The 21315-nt window shown below is 31.8% G+C and overlaps 2 protein-coding genes across 2 annotated transcripts in view; one reads left to right on the top strand and one right to left on the bottom strand.

Annotated features, from left to right (window-relative positions):
* Positions 1-4000, bottom strand: part of LOC142350681 (uncharacterized) — a 31552-nt gene extending 27552 nt beyond the window's left edge. The window contains exon 1 of the mRNA XM_075402607.1: positions 3836-4000. Coding sequence (XP_075258722.1) covers positions 3836-3947 — 112 coding nt within the window. The 5' untranslated portion in view covers positions 3948-4000. The remainder of the gene's footprint in view (positions 1-3835) is intronic.
* Positions 1-21315, top strand: part of LOC142350658 (uncharacterized) — a 444386-nt gene that overhangs the window by 143479 nt on the left and 279592 nt on the right. The window lies entirely within an intron of this gene.

Raw genomic sequence — 21315 nt, 5'->3', positions numbered from 1 at the left:
TAAGTTTTACTAAAACTTTAGCCAAAAAATTGGATCATACAGTCAACACCACATTTCTATAGTTAGAACTGAAACCCAAAACACTATCGTTAACACGTTTTACACATTTGCAAGCAAAATTGACAAACTTGAACAAAAAGACAAAAAATGTGAATGAAAACAACTGAAATCTGTCAAATGTTCACAAAACTTTAACCCTAAATGACTCCATAGAAAGAACAAATTTCAGAAAAATTATTTTGAATTCTATATTCTACAATGGACGGGCTTTCTAAAGAGTCACTCACAACTCTCTACGATGGAAATAACAAGCGGCCAAAATTGATTGTACAAAAAAACCCATTGGAGTATATAGTTCCTTCCCTCATTGAACAAACATATTTACTCAGCGTATAAACTATAGTATTGCTGATTAAAAAATTATCCATTTTGAATATTCTTGCTAGTTTTTGACGTAGATTTAGAGAAACAGATCATCACTTATTGAAACTTGAAACTGAGATAAATCGAAGACACTGGATATAGAAGTGCATGCTTCGTCAGAAAAAAAGGAAAATTTAACAATTTAGGTAATAATTTTTCATGAAGCTCATCCAACTTGATTATTGAACACTCATTCAATTTAGTTTAATCTACTTTTATTTTACAAATTTTTGTATAGTTTTTCGCATTTTCTGGGTCGGTACACGATCCACTTTAAAGTATGTAATGAGCACCTTGATCTATGATGCCCTAGCTTCATACCTTTCAATTTTAACGCGCCCTTTCATTTCCCAGAAAAAGATGTAGAAAGTTTCTCGCGTTTCTCTGAATCTGTTAATGCTAATAATATTGATGAAGATACCCATAGATGGAGAGAAAAAATTTTCCCCTAAAATCTGAAAAAAAAATTGAAAAAAAAGAGTTTCGTTTTTTTTGTACTCATTGATTAAAGAACCAACTGTATCGAGACATGACTTTTAAAAAAAAAAACTGAAGATCTTGCGAATATTTCTAACCGAAAAAAATCTAAATGCGATGTCAATTGTTGCAGTAGAAAGGGTTTTTTTTTGCTAATAATTTTGTGTTCCAAAATTGTATATAATTGTTTGGCGGCCCTTCGTTTTTTCAAATAATTCGGTTTTTTTTAAATTCTAAAATGGCTTAAATAACATTTTTTGGAGAAAAAACTATATTTCTTAGTTATTGTTTGGAATAATGTAGGAAACGAAGTATACACTGATACTTTTTGATGCTTACAGACTCCATTTTTTACGTGAATCATGTTTTTTTGCGATTCGAGGAAAAATGAGTTTTTTCTTTTACGATCCTACATATCCCAATGGGTACACATTATTTGCAAACCACGAGCGTACATGTGACAAAAATTGTTATGACAATTTTTTTAGCGCTTAAGTGATTAAAATTTTTCAGGTCCAACAAGTAAAGATGAGCAAAGTTCTTTGTCATCAAATTGTTATCCGTATTAGTTCATTTTGAGGGCTGAGAGGACAACATTCTTCCGGAATGCTATTGTCGGTTTTTCTCTCAAGGATAATTTTTTGTGAACTCCTTCCTTGTAGCAAAAAGGGGTCACCGCGCCTGCCAAAGAAAAAAACCTGTAAACTAACAATTATTTCCAAAATTTTCTCTTTCAGATTGATTTGACTCATTTTTTGAAAGCAGGAGCCACAGTTAATCACACTAGCAACTAATTCGAATTTTGTTGAACCCGCATCTTCAATCGAAAATTATATTCAATTATGGCGAAGAGATATCAACAATTCCCCAGGGTGGTAATAAAAAAAAGACCTCGAATAACCTAGAGAAATAGACCTTCACTTATTGAAACTTGCAAATGAAAAAAAGCAAAGACAAAAGACACTGGATACTAAAATGCATGCTTCGTCAGAAAAAAGGAAATTTTATTATTTTAGAGCCGTAATTTGTCATGAAACTTGATTAATGAACGCTCATTTAGTTTAGTTTAATCTACTTTTATTTTACAATTTTTTGTATAGTTTTTCGCATTTTCTGGGTCGGTACACCAATCCTCTTTCTAGTATGTTATGAGCACCTTGATTTATAATGCCCTAATCTCATATCTTTCAATTTTAACGCGCCCTTTCATCTCCTAGAAAAAGATGTAGAAAGTTTTTCGCGTTCTCTCTGAATCTTTTAATGCCAATAATATTGATGAAGATACCCGTAGTTGTAGAGAAAAAGTTTTTCTCTGAAATCTGAAAAAAATTGTTGGAAAGAAGTTCCGTTTTTTTTGTACTCATTGACTAAAGAAACAACTGTATCGAGATATGACTTTTTAAAAAAATAACTTATGTAGATCTTGCGGATATTTCTAACCGAAAAAATCAAAATGCAATGTCAATTGTTGCAGCAGAAAAGGTTACTTTTTTTGCTAATTTTTTTGTGTTCCAAATTCGTTTATAATTGTTTGGCCGCCCTTCGCTTTTTTTAAATAATTCGGTTTTTTTAATTTCTAAAATTGCTAAAAATAACAACTTTCTCGGAAAAAACTATAGTTTTTTAGTTATTGTTTAAAAGGATGTAGGAAATGCAGTATGCACTGATACTTTTTGATGCGTACGGACTCAATTTTTAACGGGAATCATGTTTTTTTTCGCGATTCCTGGAAAAATGAGTTTTTTCGTTTACGATCCTACATATCCCAATGGGTACACATTATTTGCAAGCCCCAAGCGTACGTGTGACAAAAATTTTGACGACGAATTTTTTAACGCTTAAGTTATTAATTTTTTTCAGGTCCAACAAGCAAATTTGAGCAAATTTTTTTGTCATCAAATTGTTATCCGTACTGGTTCATTTTGAGGGCTGAGAGGACAACATTTTTCCGGAATACTATTGTCGGTTTTTCTCTCAAGGATAATTTTTTGGGAACTCCATCATTGCCGCAAAAAGCGGCTCGCCGCGCCCGCCAAAGAAAAAATCGCAAAGTTAATCACACTAGCGACTAATTCGAATTTTATTGAACTCGCATCTTCAATCGAATATTATATTTAATTATTGCAAAGAGATATCAACAATTACCCAGGGTGTTTATCAAAAGTAACCTGGAATTTGTCAAGCAATGGGCTTTGAAGTTATCTTTAAAATTGAAATGTCGAAATATACAATACAATTCAACGAGGATCTCCTAAAGTGAAGAAAACAAAATCTAAAACTAAGAAAATTTCAGCTGTCCATTTTTTCAGTGGCTTATTCATGGTATATTAAGCTATGTTTTTGAGTGCTCATGTGATGAATGAATTTTTAAATCATACTAAGGTTGTAAAATAAATTGATTCAGTGCTATTTTTAGCTCGCATTTGTGTTAAACGATTGAAATGCAAAATACATGCAAGGTTGAGTAGATGCCATTGGTGAAATGGACGAAAAACAGACATGTAGTTAACCAGGAGACCGGGGTTCGAAACTTGGTAACGGTTATTTTTTCGTACGAAGCACGGTGAATATCGTGAAAAATAAATAATTAACCGCAAAAATTGCAATTTCTACGAATGGTCAATGTTGAATTTATAACACTCGCCAATTATAGTTTCGTGGTTTTTTTTTCACCGGAATTCGCCGCATTTATCATATTCTTTTTTGGTGAAACCTCAACCCGGTATTTTTTATTGTAATTTATTATGTAGCAAACGCAAAAACAAAATTTTGGCGCCTGAAAAATTGGTTTAGAAGCACCGAAATTATTCTTCTGTTTTCAGTATTACTCAAGCAATTTACTATCCAATTACACATAATTTAACAGAAACTACACCATACACTATATAAAAATTTTGATGTGTATTTGAGGAAATGAAAAAAGTTTTTTTTTAACCTGAACCGGAGGAAGATATCCGCAGAGATTCAGCCGACTGAAAACTGTCATCAGTTTCCATGACGTCATTGTTGTTTATATTTGCTGCTCGGCTTTCTCTGTTAGCAGCCATTCCAGACAATGTTGTTTTTATCGACTGATATAATTAGTTTGATCAGCCAGTTTGAAAAAATTGATTAGATCAATTAGAAAATTGTGTTTTTGTTTTTTTGCAATCATACATAAACAACTTAATTAACCGCAATGCGTTGAGATTGGTCATTATTTTTAAAGTGAGCTGTTTATTTTTCTGATATTTATAAGAAACAATACCATATACCATAACGTTTTGATGAAGTATTGTTGTATTATTGTAATAAATAGATTATTATCGTATGACAATGACCTGACCACGTGAAAACTTTGACGAGTGAACAAAAAACTTCTGTCGACAAAATTTTCTTTTTTTTTCGTCAGTTTTGTCTCGTTATAAAACGGGGTCACAAAATTGCAATTTCACAAAAAGTCAAATGACCTCAAGTTTGGTGACCTCGACACGAACTTATCATAGATGCTTTATTTTAATCAGTTAATCGTTTAGAAAATTCGTAAGTTGTTATGTAAATCTATTTTTGTGCTCGAAAAATATACAGTAGTAGTATACGATACAGGTTTGTCTGTGCATAGAGGGGGGGGGGGGTTGACAATGACAAAGCTATCATTGCACTTTTGACCAAGCTGCTTATTTCAAATCTTCCTGATAAAATTGGAGAAAGAGTTTTTATCCAATGTTCGGCTGTTTTTTATATTCTTCTGTTTTTTACGGCAAGTACTTTTTTCATGATAAAACAAAAAATTGTTCAGCACTATATAGGCGCTTTCACCTATTAGTGAGCCCTAAACAGAAAACAAAATTTCATTGTTATGTCTTTACTATGTACAGCTTTTGACATTTTTACAAACGGTCTTTGAATGAGTCATATATCTGAGAAACAGTTATATATAATGATAAAAAAACTGAAACTGTTTTTACTTGAATAGCGTTTTTGTAGTAAACCAATCGACCATTAACGTATTTATTCAAACCACATTCTGTTCTGTCAAATTTTGATAGAAATCATATGGCTATATTGAAGGGCAACAGGAAAATACTTGCAAGCTTATTTGTAATTCCGTGCAAAAGTTTTCAGTTTTTGAAATTCAAGTGCCCGAAATTTGCACGAGGAAGGGCTATGCTGCATGACCGAACAAGACGGAGGGGAGCGGACGGGATGGGGGTTAAACCCAAGTTCGCAGCAACACCTCATTTCTCATTTCTCCGCATTGGATGTTGTCTTTCCTCGCAATCTTTTTTTTATTGCAGGGTGAAGAGATGCTGGTTATGTGCAATTCCCGCAATCGTATAGAGAATCGTGCGTATAGAGTTTTCACAACAAAAAACTTCATTTTGCTTGCTCAGTAAAACACCACTAATAATGTTCGGAATAAAGACATTGTTGGCTTCACCAGAAGTCTGTCGTGCATAAATTATAAAGCTCAAAAATGTTTTGAAATTAGCTTGTTTGGGGAGTCACTGTAGTTTAAAATTTGTAAGCCTTCGGCAGCTTTCCACAATAATTTTGTCCCTTTTCCATACTCTTCTTCAAATTTTAATAAAATTCAAGAAAAATAAGTCAAAAATTGTCGAAACTATTAGTATTGGATTATCGTTCAGATTTTGAAGGGGGTTGTTCAATAATGAGGTTTTCGGATTTTGCTAATATTGCTAATATTTTGCTGATGTTTTTTCAAACTTCGCATTTTTTGATACTTATCTCGATATTTGATTGAATTTGCTTTTGTTCATTTGCCTGCCAGTCTTCATTTTTAGCTGCTGCGTTTCACGATTTGGCCTGATAGATTTTTCAGATTTGAACACCTTTTTTTTTGCTTTTTGAAGCCAATTTTCTTTTGTTTTGCTCAAATAATTATTTCAAATCTTTTTTTCCATAAAGTTCATCAAAGCGTTTGCGAAATTATGCCTACGTTTTTAGCGAACACTTTTTTACGTGCGGTAGTTTGGCTTCCATTTAAGCGGTTTTCACTTGATTGACTTTTGCCGGAGTTTTCCGCTGCTAAAGCACGTCTTGTCTTGTTGGTGCATAGTTGTTGTTATTTAAACCAATTACTTGGCAGCCATATTTTTGCAATTTACACTGAGTTTTTCAATGGAAGTTTCATAAAAAATCAACCTTTTAAAAATCCAATATTATTACTATCTCAATAAAATTATTGAGATAGTAATATTTTTGAGCTTAGCAAAACCATGACTGCAGTTTTAAGGTGTCTACTTCCAGGAAACTTAAAGCAGTTGGGCTAAAGAGCAAATTTAGTCTCATTTTTGACGAAAAAATTCTGAATTTTGAAAAATTTAGCAGACTCATTAGCGAAGAAACTCGGATCGAACAGTTCAGCAACTCTCCTCTATCTTTAGAGATAGAATCAATAACACTAAAGGTGACAGTTTTAGTAACATTGACGAAAATTTGGTCTGAAATTCGGTAAATGTCAAAGAAAAACGATGAATTATGTCTATTCACAAAAATTTTAACCTCGATTACTCTCTATAAAAAACGAAAAATGGAATTATCTTTTTGTTTACAAATTTTGCACCGGACGGGCTTTCTATTGATCACTCTCGCAAATCCCTACGATGATCAATCGATCGGCCAAAGTTGTCTGAACAAAAAAACCCATTTGAGTATATAGTTCCTCCCCCACTAAGGTGGGGTCGGAACAATGAGTAAGCTTCACCGTGGACCGAATGGTTTTGTAGCAATTTGTGATCCTATATTACTTATATCCTAAAATCTTAGTAAATTTTGATGGGGTATTGAAGGGCATATGAGCGGCTAAAATCATTTAACTTGTTCATTATTTGCCTTCGTATCTTTTGACTAATTTTGAAAATTCTTTGAAGAAAATTTTGATGAATTAAAAAAATTGTTAAATTTCAAGTTAAATATTGAAATTCCTCTGTTTGAGGAATACTGAGTGTGTGCAAAAAAATGAGGACTTGAATAATTGGAATTTTTTGTCAGTTTACAGCCCCATAGCTTGCTTTGTCAGATAAAATTTGTCAAAATTTTGTTTACAGATTGAAGAAGATTTAACTGAAAAGAAGGAGCGTCATCAGTTGTCCTGTAATGAATTTGCTCAGCCTCATTTCCGTCCGATGACAATTTAGTTTAACAAACATTGCTTCTTTTTAAATCGGATTGCTATATTGAGATTGCATCTAACCTCCTACGATCATTGTGTTTAACGTTTATGGATTACAATAAAGTTTATAGACTTGGCAAAGCAGAATAAAAGTGTTCCATGAACATTGTGGGAGTTCTGAAAGCTTTATTACAGCAATTTTTGATGAAAGGAAAATAGATTTCTCCAGTATAAGAAAAAATCAATCAGGAGGTGCAGCTTTTCAGAACGCTTCACTCTGATAAGATTTTAATCGAAACTATCAAAATTGTTGTACATAGTAAACTCATTTTTATTCAGTGCAGTAACAATCCTATGCGATGTATTTTTTGTACCTAATCTCGAAGGACATTTATAAGGATGCATGATAAGTTAACTTAGTACCCTCAGTAATTCATTTGTCAGTATGTTGCTCTCTTTCCCGCATTGGAAATTTACTTTTAATGTGTGTTGTGACTTTTACTTATCTAGTTTCAGCTAGTTTTCATTCGCTTCAATTGAACAATTTAACGTATTTACTCACAACTGTAGTTACTTATCAAATGAAGTAGATAAGCAAAAGATAGATGTTTTGCTTAGCGAATTCTATTTCGAAATTGTGTTAAGTGCACTCGCCGCACAAGACAACACAACAGATAAAATGACAGTGATTTGGACCAGAAATTATGTACACAATATTGATTGCGCACGACATGGCTCAGTCAGCTGCTCAATAGCGGACCCCACTAGGCATAGAGCCATTTTGGGAAAAGCCCACTTTGGACTCCCTTCAATTAGTTTGGCAATTTTTATAGAACTTGATCGGCGAAACCAACTACAATTAACCAATAACCAATCCACTCTACAGATGAACGCTATAAAACCACAACGTCTGTTTCGTAAAAAAAATGTTAAAAAATTCCAAACACAAACTCGACAGGCGAATCAACTGTGTCGAAATTACCGCCTCACTTGGTCAGCGAATCGTAGAGACAAGTGAATGCTGAAAGCAAAACTTTTTACAATTGTGGTCTCAACAATCACTTTTTTCATGTGTGTTGTAAGCCAAAGTCTACCTCGACAAAAACTATCGGACCCAATGCGAACTCCATTGATGAAAATACAACTGATAACTCTGTTAATGATATTCTAAACTCAAAAGATAATCCAGAATGTGAATCTGATTACGTTAGTTCGGATGACAACATGGTGGCCAGTAATTGACAACATTGCGACTAATACCCAGCAGGTTGAACTGAAAAACAAGAATCTACAGATTGGAAACGCAAAGGTGGGTCTTCTCATCAACTCTGGGAGTGTCTGCACTCTTTTAAAGAAATCACTTGCTACGAAAATTGTTAACAACTCCTCTCTTGCACGATGACTGAAAACGGCAGCCTCTAAAGAAATCAAGGTTTTTGCGAATGAGCCCATACCCGTCATTGTCATGATGCAAAGGTCAATAGAAAAGAAATGGTTGGCAAGTCGAAGATGCTGATTTGGTTGTAGATGCCAGACGGTTACTAATATCACTCCTTGGAAGAGACCTGTTGAATGCGCTTGACATATCAGTTGGCAAAACACTAAACCAAATTGAAGGTAATATGATCAACAATATCACTACTCAGTATCCTTTTCGAAACAAGATTAACAAATAAATTTCTCCAACTTATTTCACGCATTGGTAGATCAAAAGTGCATATTGTTATATCGAAGTTGCACAAATTTTTTCAACCAAAACATCAAAAAAAAGAAGAGTACCTATTAATCTACAAGAGAGAGTTAACACAGAAATTTAAAAAAATACTTCTTCATTACAGTCATGGGATACCAAAAAACAAAATTAGCCCTAGATTCGAGTGTTCTTTATAAATCTATGCACAAAAACAAGTATGAGATGCCAAATTTTGAAACCCTCACCGATTCTAGATCACAAATAATCACAGATTACAAAACAAAACCAGCTGATAAGTTTTTCTTCTCTATCATAAATCCTAAATACGCGTATAGTCAATAAAATCTTCACCCCGACAGCGCTAAACACTGCAATTTTATTACTGTAAGCGGTGTCATGACTTGCGCGTATCGATTGCGAATTGGTTTTTATGGACTTACCGATATGCCTGCCGAGATCCAAAGCACCATGGACTATACTCTCAGAGGAAAGCACTTTCTGTGTCCTTGCTTGACAATATCTTAAATGTAAGTAAAAGTTCTGGAGAAGATCACCTTAATTTAATCACAAAATCTCTTAATAATTTAGATGCTGATAATCTTCGCATAAGTTTACCAAAAAATCATTACGCAAAACAAGAAATGTTTTGGCAAGGCTATAATGTTACTCCATCTGGAATATTGTTCTTCAAATCCAAAACTTCTGTTATCTTCAAATACCTATTAAACTTAAAAAATTAGGCTTTTTTCTCGGCTCTGTACATTATATGTCACTTTGTTCCTAACTTAATTCAACTTTGCCACCCTTTAAGAATCATTAAAAATTACGCTCTTTTATTGGCTCTGTACAATATATTAGTTAGTTTGTTCCTAGATTAGCTCAACTTTGCCATTCTTTAAGAAAATTTACTCTTAAATCAACTAAATTTGCTTGGACCTAACAGCATACTATTCACTTCGATGCTAGAGAAACACATATCGCAAATCACACAGAAAACACTAACTACAACCCGCAAATCGAAACAGGCACAAAAAGTGACGCCTCTCGTTGCGGCCTCGGAGCAGCACTAGAAAAACTGACAGTTGATGGTTGGAAGCCAATATCATTTTTTTCTAGGTTTTTAAATAGTAAAGAAGAACGCTACAGTAAAATTACTTGGAGTACTCTGGTCTATGGAATATTCTGAAAAAATTATATTTATGGAAAGGAATTTCCATTAGTAACCGACCATCGAACTCTTCTTTCAATTTTAAAACAACAGCAATCCATTCTAACAATAGTCGTATATCGTCTTTTAACGTATCAATCTAAAAAAATTACTCGGAGCAAAAATGTGCTTAATAGACTATATACTTTGTAATTCATATCAGCCATTAAAACATATTTCAAAATTTGATGAAAAACTTTTAGTGGCTACTTTGTCACAAATACAAACAGATGCTGAACCATTACAGAATAAAAAACTGTTTCAGCTCTTCATCTTAATAATTTTTTTAGACTATATACTTGATATGCAAACTCACATAACAAGACAACCTAATCATGATAATCAAACACTCGCCTAGCGAAACACTACTTCAAATATAATCCCATTTAACCAGTCTAAATTGAAATCCAAGCATGCATCGCGAGTACGCTTTACTCAAAATCAATTATCACTTGCCCAGCAAAACTATAATCAAATTACACAATCAAATAATAGCCATACCATATATATCTCCGTCCAATGATTACGAGCCCCTGTTCTTCCGATCCACAAAGTTGCATGGAGCAATCCTCCTCAAAAAGTCAGTGGTCTGTAACAAAATTGCCCGAGGACACAAAGCCAAAAAACGGTTGAAAAAAATATAGATGGCCTCTACTAAGTGCTGGACCCTGTATCTGTTGTCCAAAAACAAATCAATACCTTACCGTTATTCGCGAGCCCGGAAAGTTAGGTTTGACAGTTCGCGATAGCTATAATTTAGAAATCGGTTGTAGAGATGAGCGCAAGACCACACTGCACGAGTATATGAGCAGAAGAGGCCTCGATAAGTCTAATGTGGACAAAATTCTAAGCCATACAAAGGAGTTTACAAGAACACAAAAGAGATATCGTACAATTAAACACCGCAAACGGGATAATGCAAGCGCTGTTTCATCAAACCGATCAAACATTGCTCGCGCAATGCCAGTACAAATGTCGAAAGTTCCAGGAAATCTTTTTTCCACCAGAATCAAGTACCCAAAAAAAACAACCAATCTCGTACCGCACAACTTCCCATGCCTCGACAAATCTCGCCACAAGACTCAGTCGTCCAGCCACTGATCGCAGCGCCACACACCAGCTCAGCACAAGAATTGCAGCTATAGAGGCCCTTCAGCAAATTTTGCTAAAGACAGCAAAACGAGCGAGAAAAAGCGCAAATTATTTTGGGTTTGACAACGATGATTCATCTGGCAAATCTCAGAAATTTTTGTCCTCCGACTTAATGCAGCCTAAAAGAAAGAGAAGAGTGGGTGACATTGAAAAGGTCACTGCAGCTCTTTTTGAACCAGTTTTCAACCAATACCCCTCGCCCGTCATTGCAGAAGTGTTACCAACTGACCCTCGCATCCGACCTACCCGATCACAGCCCCGATTAAAATTTATTCACTTATGAAAAGGATTCACAATAAAACTCGAAAACTTTAAACTTGTTTAATTTAAAAATAACCACAACCTATCATGACCAGTAAATATACTGTTGATAATTATGAAACCGATGAATAAATATTATTATGTTATCAATTTTGTTAATAAAAACTTCATTTGTGCATTTTTTAAAATTTCAGAAAAGGGATATGTTGTACATAGTCAACTCATTTTAATTAGTGCAGCAACATTCCTATACGATGTACTTGTTTTGATGTTGTAACTAATCTTGAAGGACATTCATAGGGATTCATTTTAAGTTCAATTAGTACCCTCAGTTATTCATGTGTCAGTCTGTTGCTCTCTTTCCCGCATCGGGAATTTATTTCTCATGTGTGTTGTGACCTTTACTGATCTAGTTTTACCTAGTTTTCTTTCTATTCATTTTGCATCTCGCGACCAGTTGACCAATTAACCTATTTTTTCACAACTGAATTTACTTATCCAGCAAAGAAGATAAGCAAAAGATAGGTAACTTGCTAAGCAAACTCTAATTATAAATTTTGTTAAGTGCGCTCGCTGCGCAAGACAAAACAACAACTAAACTGTCAGTGATTTGGACCGGAAATTAAGTACACTTTATTGATTGTGTTCGACAAAAGTGATAAAAGAGAGATTTATTTGAACTACTTTTGATGAAATTTTGCTTATTTTGGCAAACGTGAAAGTATACTTCTCAGTTTTTACTTCAGTGCAGAAAAATGTTGCAATTTTTATAAACGTTTTTTTGTTACAGAATACATAAGCTCTAACTGTATCAAGGGATATCAGTAATGTGTATATTGGTACCTCCGCAACATAGAGCCACTCCATATACCCATATATATGAAAATTACTATATTTTCTTTATTTTTTAACTATTTTTCCATTTTCTAATTAAATAAAAAATATATCATTATTTGACTAAATTTACTATTATTGCTAATACTTCATAAAAATTAATTATCTGCGAAGCAACTCAACGCAGTTGATTTGCAAATTCAAATATATGGGTATATGGAGTGGCTCTATGTTGCGGAGGTACCCATATACACATTACTGATTTCTTGCAAACAGTTTCGTTTTCAATTCAAGCCTAATGAAGAGGTTTTAAGAAAGTTATTAAATAATTAATAAAATTGCGATCTTCAAGAATGCCTAGCAGTGTAAAGTCAATGTTGAGTTCGTCAAGAAAAGCCAAGTGTTCTAGTCGAAGCTAAAGAAATATTGCGTTGTAAGCTAAAGAAATATTGCGTTTATTGATTGTGTTCGACAAAAGTAATAAAAAAGAGATTTATTTGAACTACTTTTGATAAAATTTTGCTTATTTTGGCAAACGTGAAAGTATACTTCTCAGTTTTTTCTTCAGTGCAGAAAAATGTTGCAATTTTTATAAACGTTTTTTTGTTACAGAATACATAAGCTCTAACTGTATCAATGGATGTCAGTAATGTGTATATGGGTACCACCGCAACATAGAGCCACTCCATATAACCATATATATGAAAATTACTATATTTTCTTTATTTTTTAACTATTCTTCCATTTTCTACTTTAAAAAAATATATCATTTTTTTTACTAAATTTACTATTTTTGCTAATACTTCATAAAAATTAGTTATCTGCGAAGCAACTCAACAAAGTTGTTTTGCAAATTCACTGGTAAAACCTAAATTCACCATTACTATCTCTAATGCCCTTATCATAAAATGGATCTATATCTATTTTATATTGTTCCTTAGTTTCTAAATGATGTCTATTACTATCAATAGTATAATTAGTTACATATTTAGTTTTACCTTCATATATAGCATTAGTATAATCTTCATTTGCAATCTGTTTTTGTAATAGTGGCCTTAGTTATACATTTTAACTTTTTCTCTTCTTCTCTTTTAACAGTATTGTAACAACATGCTTTAGCTTGAAGGAAACATGCTTCTATAATAGTATCATTAGGTAATTCATCCTTCATCTTACTTAACTCATTATTATGTAAAATATCTTTTATCTTATCCATTTCGTTTTCTATAGTACTATCTAATGGGATATTTATGTTTATAAATATACTATCTGTATATGTGTAATGATAACTACAATCTAACTCTTTCTCAAAGTAATCATATATAGCTTTATACATGAATAGTTTAGCTTTTTCTAATATAGCAAATCCAATATAATTAAACTTATCTAATTTAACATTACCTCTCGTTTTATGTACGGCTACTAAATCATCATCAAACTCTACAGAATATTTGAAACCAATATTTTCTACTAATTTAATATATCGATCTACATCATTAACTAACTCTACATCTTGTCTTTTATATACATTCTCTATTGTTTTTCCATAGAAGGCATTATTCATTAACGACGAAAGAATACATCCCCAAATTTATCACACTTAGCTTTAGCGTCTTTTCTTTTCTGAATATTAAACTCAATATAAGGCTTTAACCACTCACTCTTACTATACTCTAACTTTTGCTTAATTGTAATATCTTCCAACTTCAAACCACTAGCTAAATACCAATCTAACATCTCATCATCAATTACATAATCGTTTTTATCCGTTAACTTCAACATTAACTTCTCATTGGGTTTATATCCTTTCTTTTTATTTTCATTTTGATAGTCTGTAAACTGATTGATGTTAGCTTTGTTTTTTCAGGAAAGAATGGATATTTCTTTGTTTTTTGTTTCAACTCATCATTATACTTTTTATCAATGGTATAGATATATCCAGTATTAGAGCTAGATCTAGTATGTGCTGTATCTGCTAAGCCAGTTTATGGATCTTCACATACTTTGATCTCACCAGTAGGTAAAGCTTGAACCATAGCAGAAGCATACAATGAGTTGAAGTCTAAATACTTTAAATAATTCTCTTTACCAGCATACTCAGGATCTATCTGTTTATTCATACATTTTACATGACAATCACCTAATACTGAAGCTAACCCACCTCTAATACCATGTTGATTTGTATCATAAATATTAACGCTTTTTTCTTTATAATACTTAAGTCTAACATTAGTATATTTCAACCCACACAACCAGGTTAACCCAGGAGTAGAATATGTGTAACATGGATCTATTTCATAATATTCTAAACACATGGCTCTAAATTTCTCAAATACATCAACTGATAATAATACATCTGTTTTAAGATATAACATCATATAATCCTTCATTGTCTCACATTTAGTATCTTTCCAACAATCAATTGCTTGCTTATATTCTTTATCTGTAAAACCAGTTTGTTTCAACTTAGAATAGAATGCTTCCTTGGGTGGTAAAGTTGTTTCATATAGTTTATCTAAACTATCAAACCATTCATATGGGAATATACCTTTACGTCTTTCTAAGCCACATTTATTTAATGTTATACATTCTTCATTACTCAATGTTTTACTTATAGCATCTAAGCTAAGTGGATGGAAGAACCTAAACATATCTAACGCTTTAGCATAACCCATATCAATACTAAAATAATTGTCATCAGTTTTAGTTAATAGTTTAAGTCCAATGGGACTCTGTCCATGGTGTTTCTCACCCATCTTCTTTGCTAGTTTAATTAAATAGATGATTATCATAATTAGAAGAATTAAATGCATACATTGGTACAAATGTGTTTTTAGCTTGGAGGTTACATTTGTTGTGAGCATAACCTCTGAATTTACCATTTAGATGATCATGATCTCTAACGATGTCTTCACCCAAGTTCTCATTACAATAATAACATCTACTATATAATCGGTGAAACCGCTTCGCGGATGGAGTAATAGTCTCTTCTTTCATCGGAATATTGATTTCAAATATATCTTTAAATAATTTATTATAATGATCTACTCTATCCACAAACCAATCAACTACTTTATCGCCACAATTACATTCATACTTATCTTCTAATATATCAGGATAGTCACTTTTTATATATAAACCACAAGCAATAGGAATGTGTTTACCATCTTTTATTATACATTCAAAATCATAATACATAGCAAATGGTTCTCTGTTTTTATAATGGAACTTATCAAACTTTAGGTAATCATCTTTATGGAATGTTCTTCTTCCTACATTGGAATGCTCTTCTGTTCTAAATGATACACAACATTTTAGACATGGATAACAAATATGTTTAGATGATTTTCTTAATAAGAATGATACATCTTTACATAGGAAGTAATGATTATCCCGGTATAATATATTACATCCTTTAGGATCATTATGATTAATTAATACAGGATTAATAGTTTTATTTTTATTTAGATTAAACACATTGAATAATATTTTATCTTTATTTAATTCTTGTAGTTTCTTTAAGTGATAATAATCATATGGTGGTGTAACTCCTATTGGTAATTTTATCTCATTAATATATTCTGGTTTATTATAATTACTAACTCTACTGGGATTATGTGGCGCAGAATGTAGATAAGCAATTAGACACCATAGCAAACATTTATTATCAGTATTATGTATATTAAGTATATATCTAGATGTGAATGGTAACTCAGTATCACATCCACCACTTGGATAAAACCTATGTTTATACATTGTCCTTTTAACAAATCGTTGCATACTCCATCCAGATTGATTCATTTCTTGTTCCTGCATTCTTGTCTCTAGTTCCCCATTCAATAAATCCAAGTCATGTGCACCATTATATTGCCTAGTCATTAACCTAAAGGTGAATTCGTTTTCTTTTAGTTTATCATCCGTAGGTTTTGTATACTTAACTAGATCAAAGGTGTTAAACTTAATATGGGGATGTATGTTATGCAATGACTCCAGTATATTTAAGAATTTAGGATCTTCATAATTACTACTAGTTATTATTATTTGATTATGCTTAATGTTATGATCTAATCCTAACTCACTAACTTTATCTCTCCACTTCTTATCAACAAATTTTTTCTGTTTAACATTTTCTTTATGTTCTTCTGATTCATTGTGTTCATTTTTATTGTTATATCTATTATTACATATATTGCAATATCCTTCAGTTATATTCTCATCTATATCCTTATCTATATCCTTATCCTTATCCTCATCCTTTCCCTCTACATTATCTAGATGCATCTTTGTTTTTAAATGTTGGTCAACACTATATTGAATCAGACTTGTCTTACATATCACACAACCAAACTTACTTCCATTCCTTACTATTTCCCCAGTAACCAATCTTACATTATTTCTATGTTTTAATGTTGTTACATGTTTATTATAAGCAGTATTATTATCAAGATACATATCACAACTATCACAAAACTTTATTCCTTCTTCTATATTGGTGTAACCACTTTGTGTATACTGCTCATCCAATTTTTGTTCTATATCCTCATTAGTAACTTTTATTCCATCCGCACTAGCACTCTCAATAATTTTATTTGTATTATACATTCGCTCATTCTTTTTATGTTTAAGTGATTGAATGTGTCTGTTATAATTCTTTCGAGTGATCTCTTCATCACATTCTTCACATCTAATCCTATTTGTTTTAGGCTTTTGAATATAGACAAAATCATCATTTGAGTCTAAATCTGAGTCCCTATCTTTATCAGAATCTACATCTTTATCAGAATCTACATCTTTATCTTTATCCTTATCCTTATCATAACCTAAATCCTTATCGGTGTAACCACTTCGTGGATCTAAATCTGGATAATATTTTGTTTCTGCCTTTCGCAATGACTCACGAATATCTTCTTCTCTTTGTTTTAATTTTGCATTGTGTTTATCATATGTTTCTTTTATTTCTTCATTTTTATGATTAAACCTTCTGATTGATTCTAAAGATTTTTCTAATTCTATCTTTTGTCTTTCCTCTTCAGTGAAACTGCTTCGCAGATAAGTGAAACTGCTTCCCCGATCTATTGGTTTGATTTCTTACCTTGGTTTATTTTTATTTTTTAACATTTGGACCGCCATACTAGAAGCGCTAGATTGGACATGTCCATGAGAATGAGCTTGTCCATGAGATTGAACTTGTCCATGAGATTGGACTTGTCCACTTCCAAATTGGACTTGTCTACTTCCAAATTGGACTTGTCCATGCGATTGAGCTCGATCACTTCCAGATTGGTGTAACCACTTCATGGATTGGACTTTTCTATGAGATTTAGCTTGTTCACTCATGGAATGAATGTAACCGGTATAATCTTGTTGATTCATTTTTATATGCGAAATTTGAAATAATATTATTTATATAGCTTTTCAATACTATAAAAATTATCAGTACCAAATGTGATAAATGTAAAAATAAAGCTTGGTGTTGGAGTTGTGATGAGTGTCAAAGTAAACCATTCCAATGTTTTGTATGTAATAAGATTATAACATATAGAGACAGACATAATCATATGGTTGTTCATTTTAATAATCCCAATCAATTTTTAGTATGCAGAATGTGTAAAGTAAATAAACACATCTCTCAGTATAGATTTAAACATTTCTATTGTAGGTTATGCATATATCTCCATAGATATAGGTTTATTCATACAAAAGAAAGATTCTTAGAACATGCAAAGAAATATAATATCAGCGAAGTGGTTCAACGGAGTTGTTTTGCGAATTCACCAATCAGCGAATCTGGTTTCAAAATCCATGAAGCTGGTTTCCAGATCCATAAACCCGGTTCCCAGCTTGAAGTAAAGCTATAACTAATTATAATAAGTTTATTGAAGCCGCTATTAGATTATATAATGTTTGTGATAATTATTTTTATAAAAATGACTAAACTAGAAACACTTATAAAATTAAACAATCTAGAAAAACAAAACAGAAGAAATAGATTAGAAGATAAATTAAAACAACAAGAATATTATGGTGAAATAGAAGAGTTATTCGATCCTTTAACTAAAACTATCAGTGAAACTGCTTCACAGATAAACGCAAACAATGAACGGAATCTAGCATTAGGTGAACAAACATTAAGAGCAATAGATTGGCAAAATCAAGAGTTAGATAAACAAACTAAGATGATTGGTGAAACTGCTTCGCAGATCGAGCAAGCTGGTTTCCAGATTGGTGAAACTGCTTCGCAGATAGAGCAAACTAGATATGGGGCATTAATGAAGCCAAATTTGTCCCATGAAGCCGTGGAGGAAACTCAAGATATAGCACCAGTTTATGTTGATACAAAAACAGCCAAACTTCTTCATGACATGGGGGCTCAAACTAATCCTCAATTAAAATTAGAACTCGTAGATTTACCTAGTAGGAGATATAAAATGAATGGTGTTGATATAACTCTAGAGCAGGGTGCATTCATAGTTAGGGATAATGTATATGAGTTTTCAGAAGAATTTACTGATTTTCTTACTAAATCAAATGTAACATATGATGATAAGGTTGAGGAAGATGAAAACAAAATTAAAAGGTTTTTAAAGGATATTAGATTTGATTTAGGAAAAGGGGATAAGAAAAGCGCTAGATATAGAACAATAAAACGTATAATAGGGGTGAAAGATTATGTATTTGGCAGGGGTTTAAATAGAAACCCAAATAATCAACGAAGTTGCCATTTAAATGGTTTAGTAGAAAGACTAGAATTATAAATACTAGAAACAAAAGCTGGTCATGATGGATTATATGATGAAATGCTAGATATATCTAAGCAACTATTATCTATGAATATTATTAATCAAGACCAACTAGATAATTTTGTTTTTAACTATGGTAAATGAATGATGGAAAAACAACAACAACAACTACTAGCTAAAGAAGTATTCAGTCCTCAAATAACAAAGTTTAAAAGACAAAGGATAATACCACTATATAAAATTGAAACATGGTCAGCTGATTTAATTGATAAGTCATCTCTAAGTAAATACAATAACAATTATAAGTTTATATTAACAGTTATAGATATTTTCCCAAAATATGTTATGGGCTATTCCTGTAAAGAATAAATCTGGTTTATCTATAACTAATGGTTTTAAAACAATCCTATCAGAAGGACGAAAACCAGAAAAGTTATGGATAGGTAGAGGTAGTGAGTTTTACAATAAAACATTTAAATCTTTACTTAAAGAATATGGAACCGGCAATCCGTTTCAGAGATCAGTGAAACTGCTTCGCAGATAGAGCTATATTCTACTTATAGTGATTTAAAGGCTGTGTTTATAGAGAGATTTAATAGAACATTATTACACATAATAAATGAACCAATGTTCATCAATGGCGATGGTAATTGGGTAAATATAATAAATGATGCTGTTGTAACATATAACAATAACATTCACTCATCAATTAATATGACACCAGTTGATGCTTCTAATAATCCTGATAAAGTTAAATACTATATCAGTGAAACTGCTTCGCAGATTAATTCTACCAAAGCAACATCAAAATTTAAAGTTGGTGATTATGTAAGAAATGTAGATAAACGTAATATCTTCTCTAAAGGTTACACTTCTATATGGAATAGAGAATTGTTTAAAGTGAATGAAGTTCTAAAAACACATCCACCAATATATAAAATAGAAGATACTAATGGAGAGATAATAGAAGGTAAATATTTTGAACAGGAACTATTAAAATCTGAGTCTAATTTTGAATCTAATAATAAAGTTTTAGAATCATTAAAAATATTTCTTAAAATAAATAATGACAAGAAACAGATTCAATCAGGCTAAACACCAATCGGGGAGCCCGCTTCCCGGATCAACAACAACATCAACAAACAACTTAACACTAAGTAAGGCTCGTGGGTTATTCCTAGAAGATAATGATGATATTGATATGAAGGATACCTATAAAATTACAAATGTTCATCCTCCGATAGATGAAAAAGATGTTGTTAATAAAGAGTATTGTGATAATAATTTTTATTGTCGAATAATAAGATTGACATCTTAAGTAAAAACGTAACTGAACTAAGAAAATGTAAATTTGAAGAAATTACAATTGACCGACTAATTGCAAACAGTATTGGTTTGCCATCATCTACAATCAAGGGAAAAACAGTATGGATTGATGGTGATACAGTTGAATTAGTTTCTCTTAACTCATCTAATATATCTACAATAGCTGGTAAGTTTTCTGAAATTGAAACTAATATTGTTCATTTTGCCAATAAAATTTCAGCTGATACCATTTCTAAATATAATGAACTAAAAGTAGAGTTTGATAACAATAAATTTAATCAATCAATTACTAATTTTCAATTGCTTGATGCATGTGTTGATAGATGGAGAGGTTTAAGAGAAAACCATATAATAATAATGAAGACAGTTATAAAATATATAATAGCTATGTTATTAGAAAGTGGGCTAGTAGACAACAGAGAACAAGAAAGACTAGAGAAGTATTATAATTTTAAACAAGAAGATATAATGAAAGATATTAGGGGTGATTTTACTGCTGAAAATGAGTCAACCAGCAGCACCGAGTGAGAGATTACTATATCCCAACTTGTCAACCGTTAATGAACAATACATAAACGAAAAGATTCGAGCTAATAATAAATTTAACAACAATATTAACATTATAAAAGATATTAGAAATTATTATGAAACTGAAACTAATAACTATAATAAGAAGTTAAGTAGATATACGAATTATATTAACATAGCTGAGATAACAGAAACAGTATTATCATCAATAGCAACAACTGCAACAACAACATCAGTTTCATTAACAGGTATAAGATTAGCTTATTCTATACCAACAGCTTTTGCTACAGCAACTGTTTGTGGTTCATTATCAAAAACAATTAATACTAAAATTAGAAATAAAAATATAAAGTATTCACAAATGTATATTTTAAGTAAACAGTTTAGTGATAAGTTTAATGAACTATATAGTAAATCAATGAATGATAATAAAATAGATAATGATGAGTATAATGAATTTGTTAAGTTATATGAGGATTATAAGAAGAATACGAAAAACAAGCTGAGTATTTTTTAGATTAAAGATATTAGTGCTTAGTAATAACAATGTTTTTAGTAA

Source organism: Convolutriloba macropyga, chromosome 12, assembly GCF_964194025.1.
Source record: "Convolutriloba macropyga chromosome 12, txConMacr16.3, whole genome shotgun sequence".
NCBI classification, from domain to species: Eukaryota; Metazoa; Xenacoelomorpha; order Acoela; family Convolutidae; genus Convolutriloba; species Convolutriloba macropyga.
This window is presented reverse-complemented; position numbering and strand designations above follow the sequence as displayed.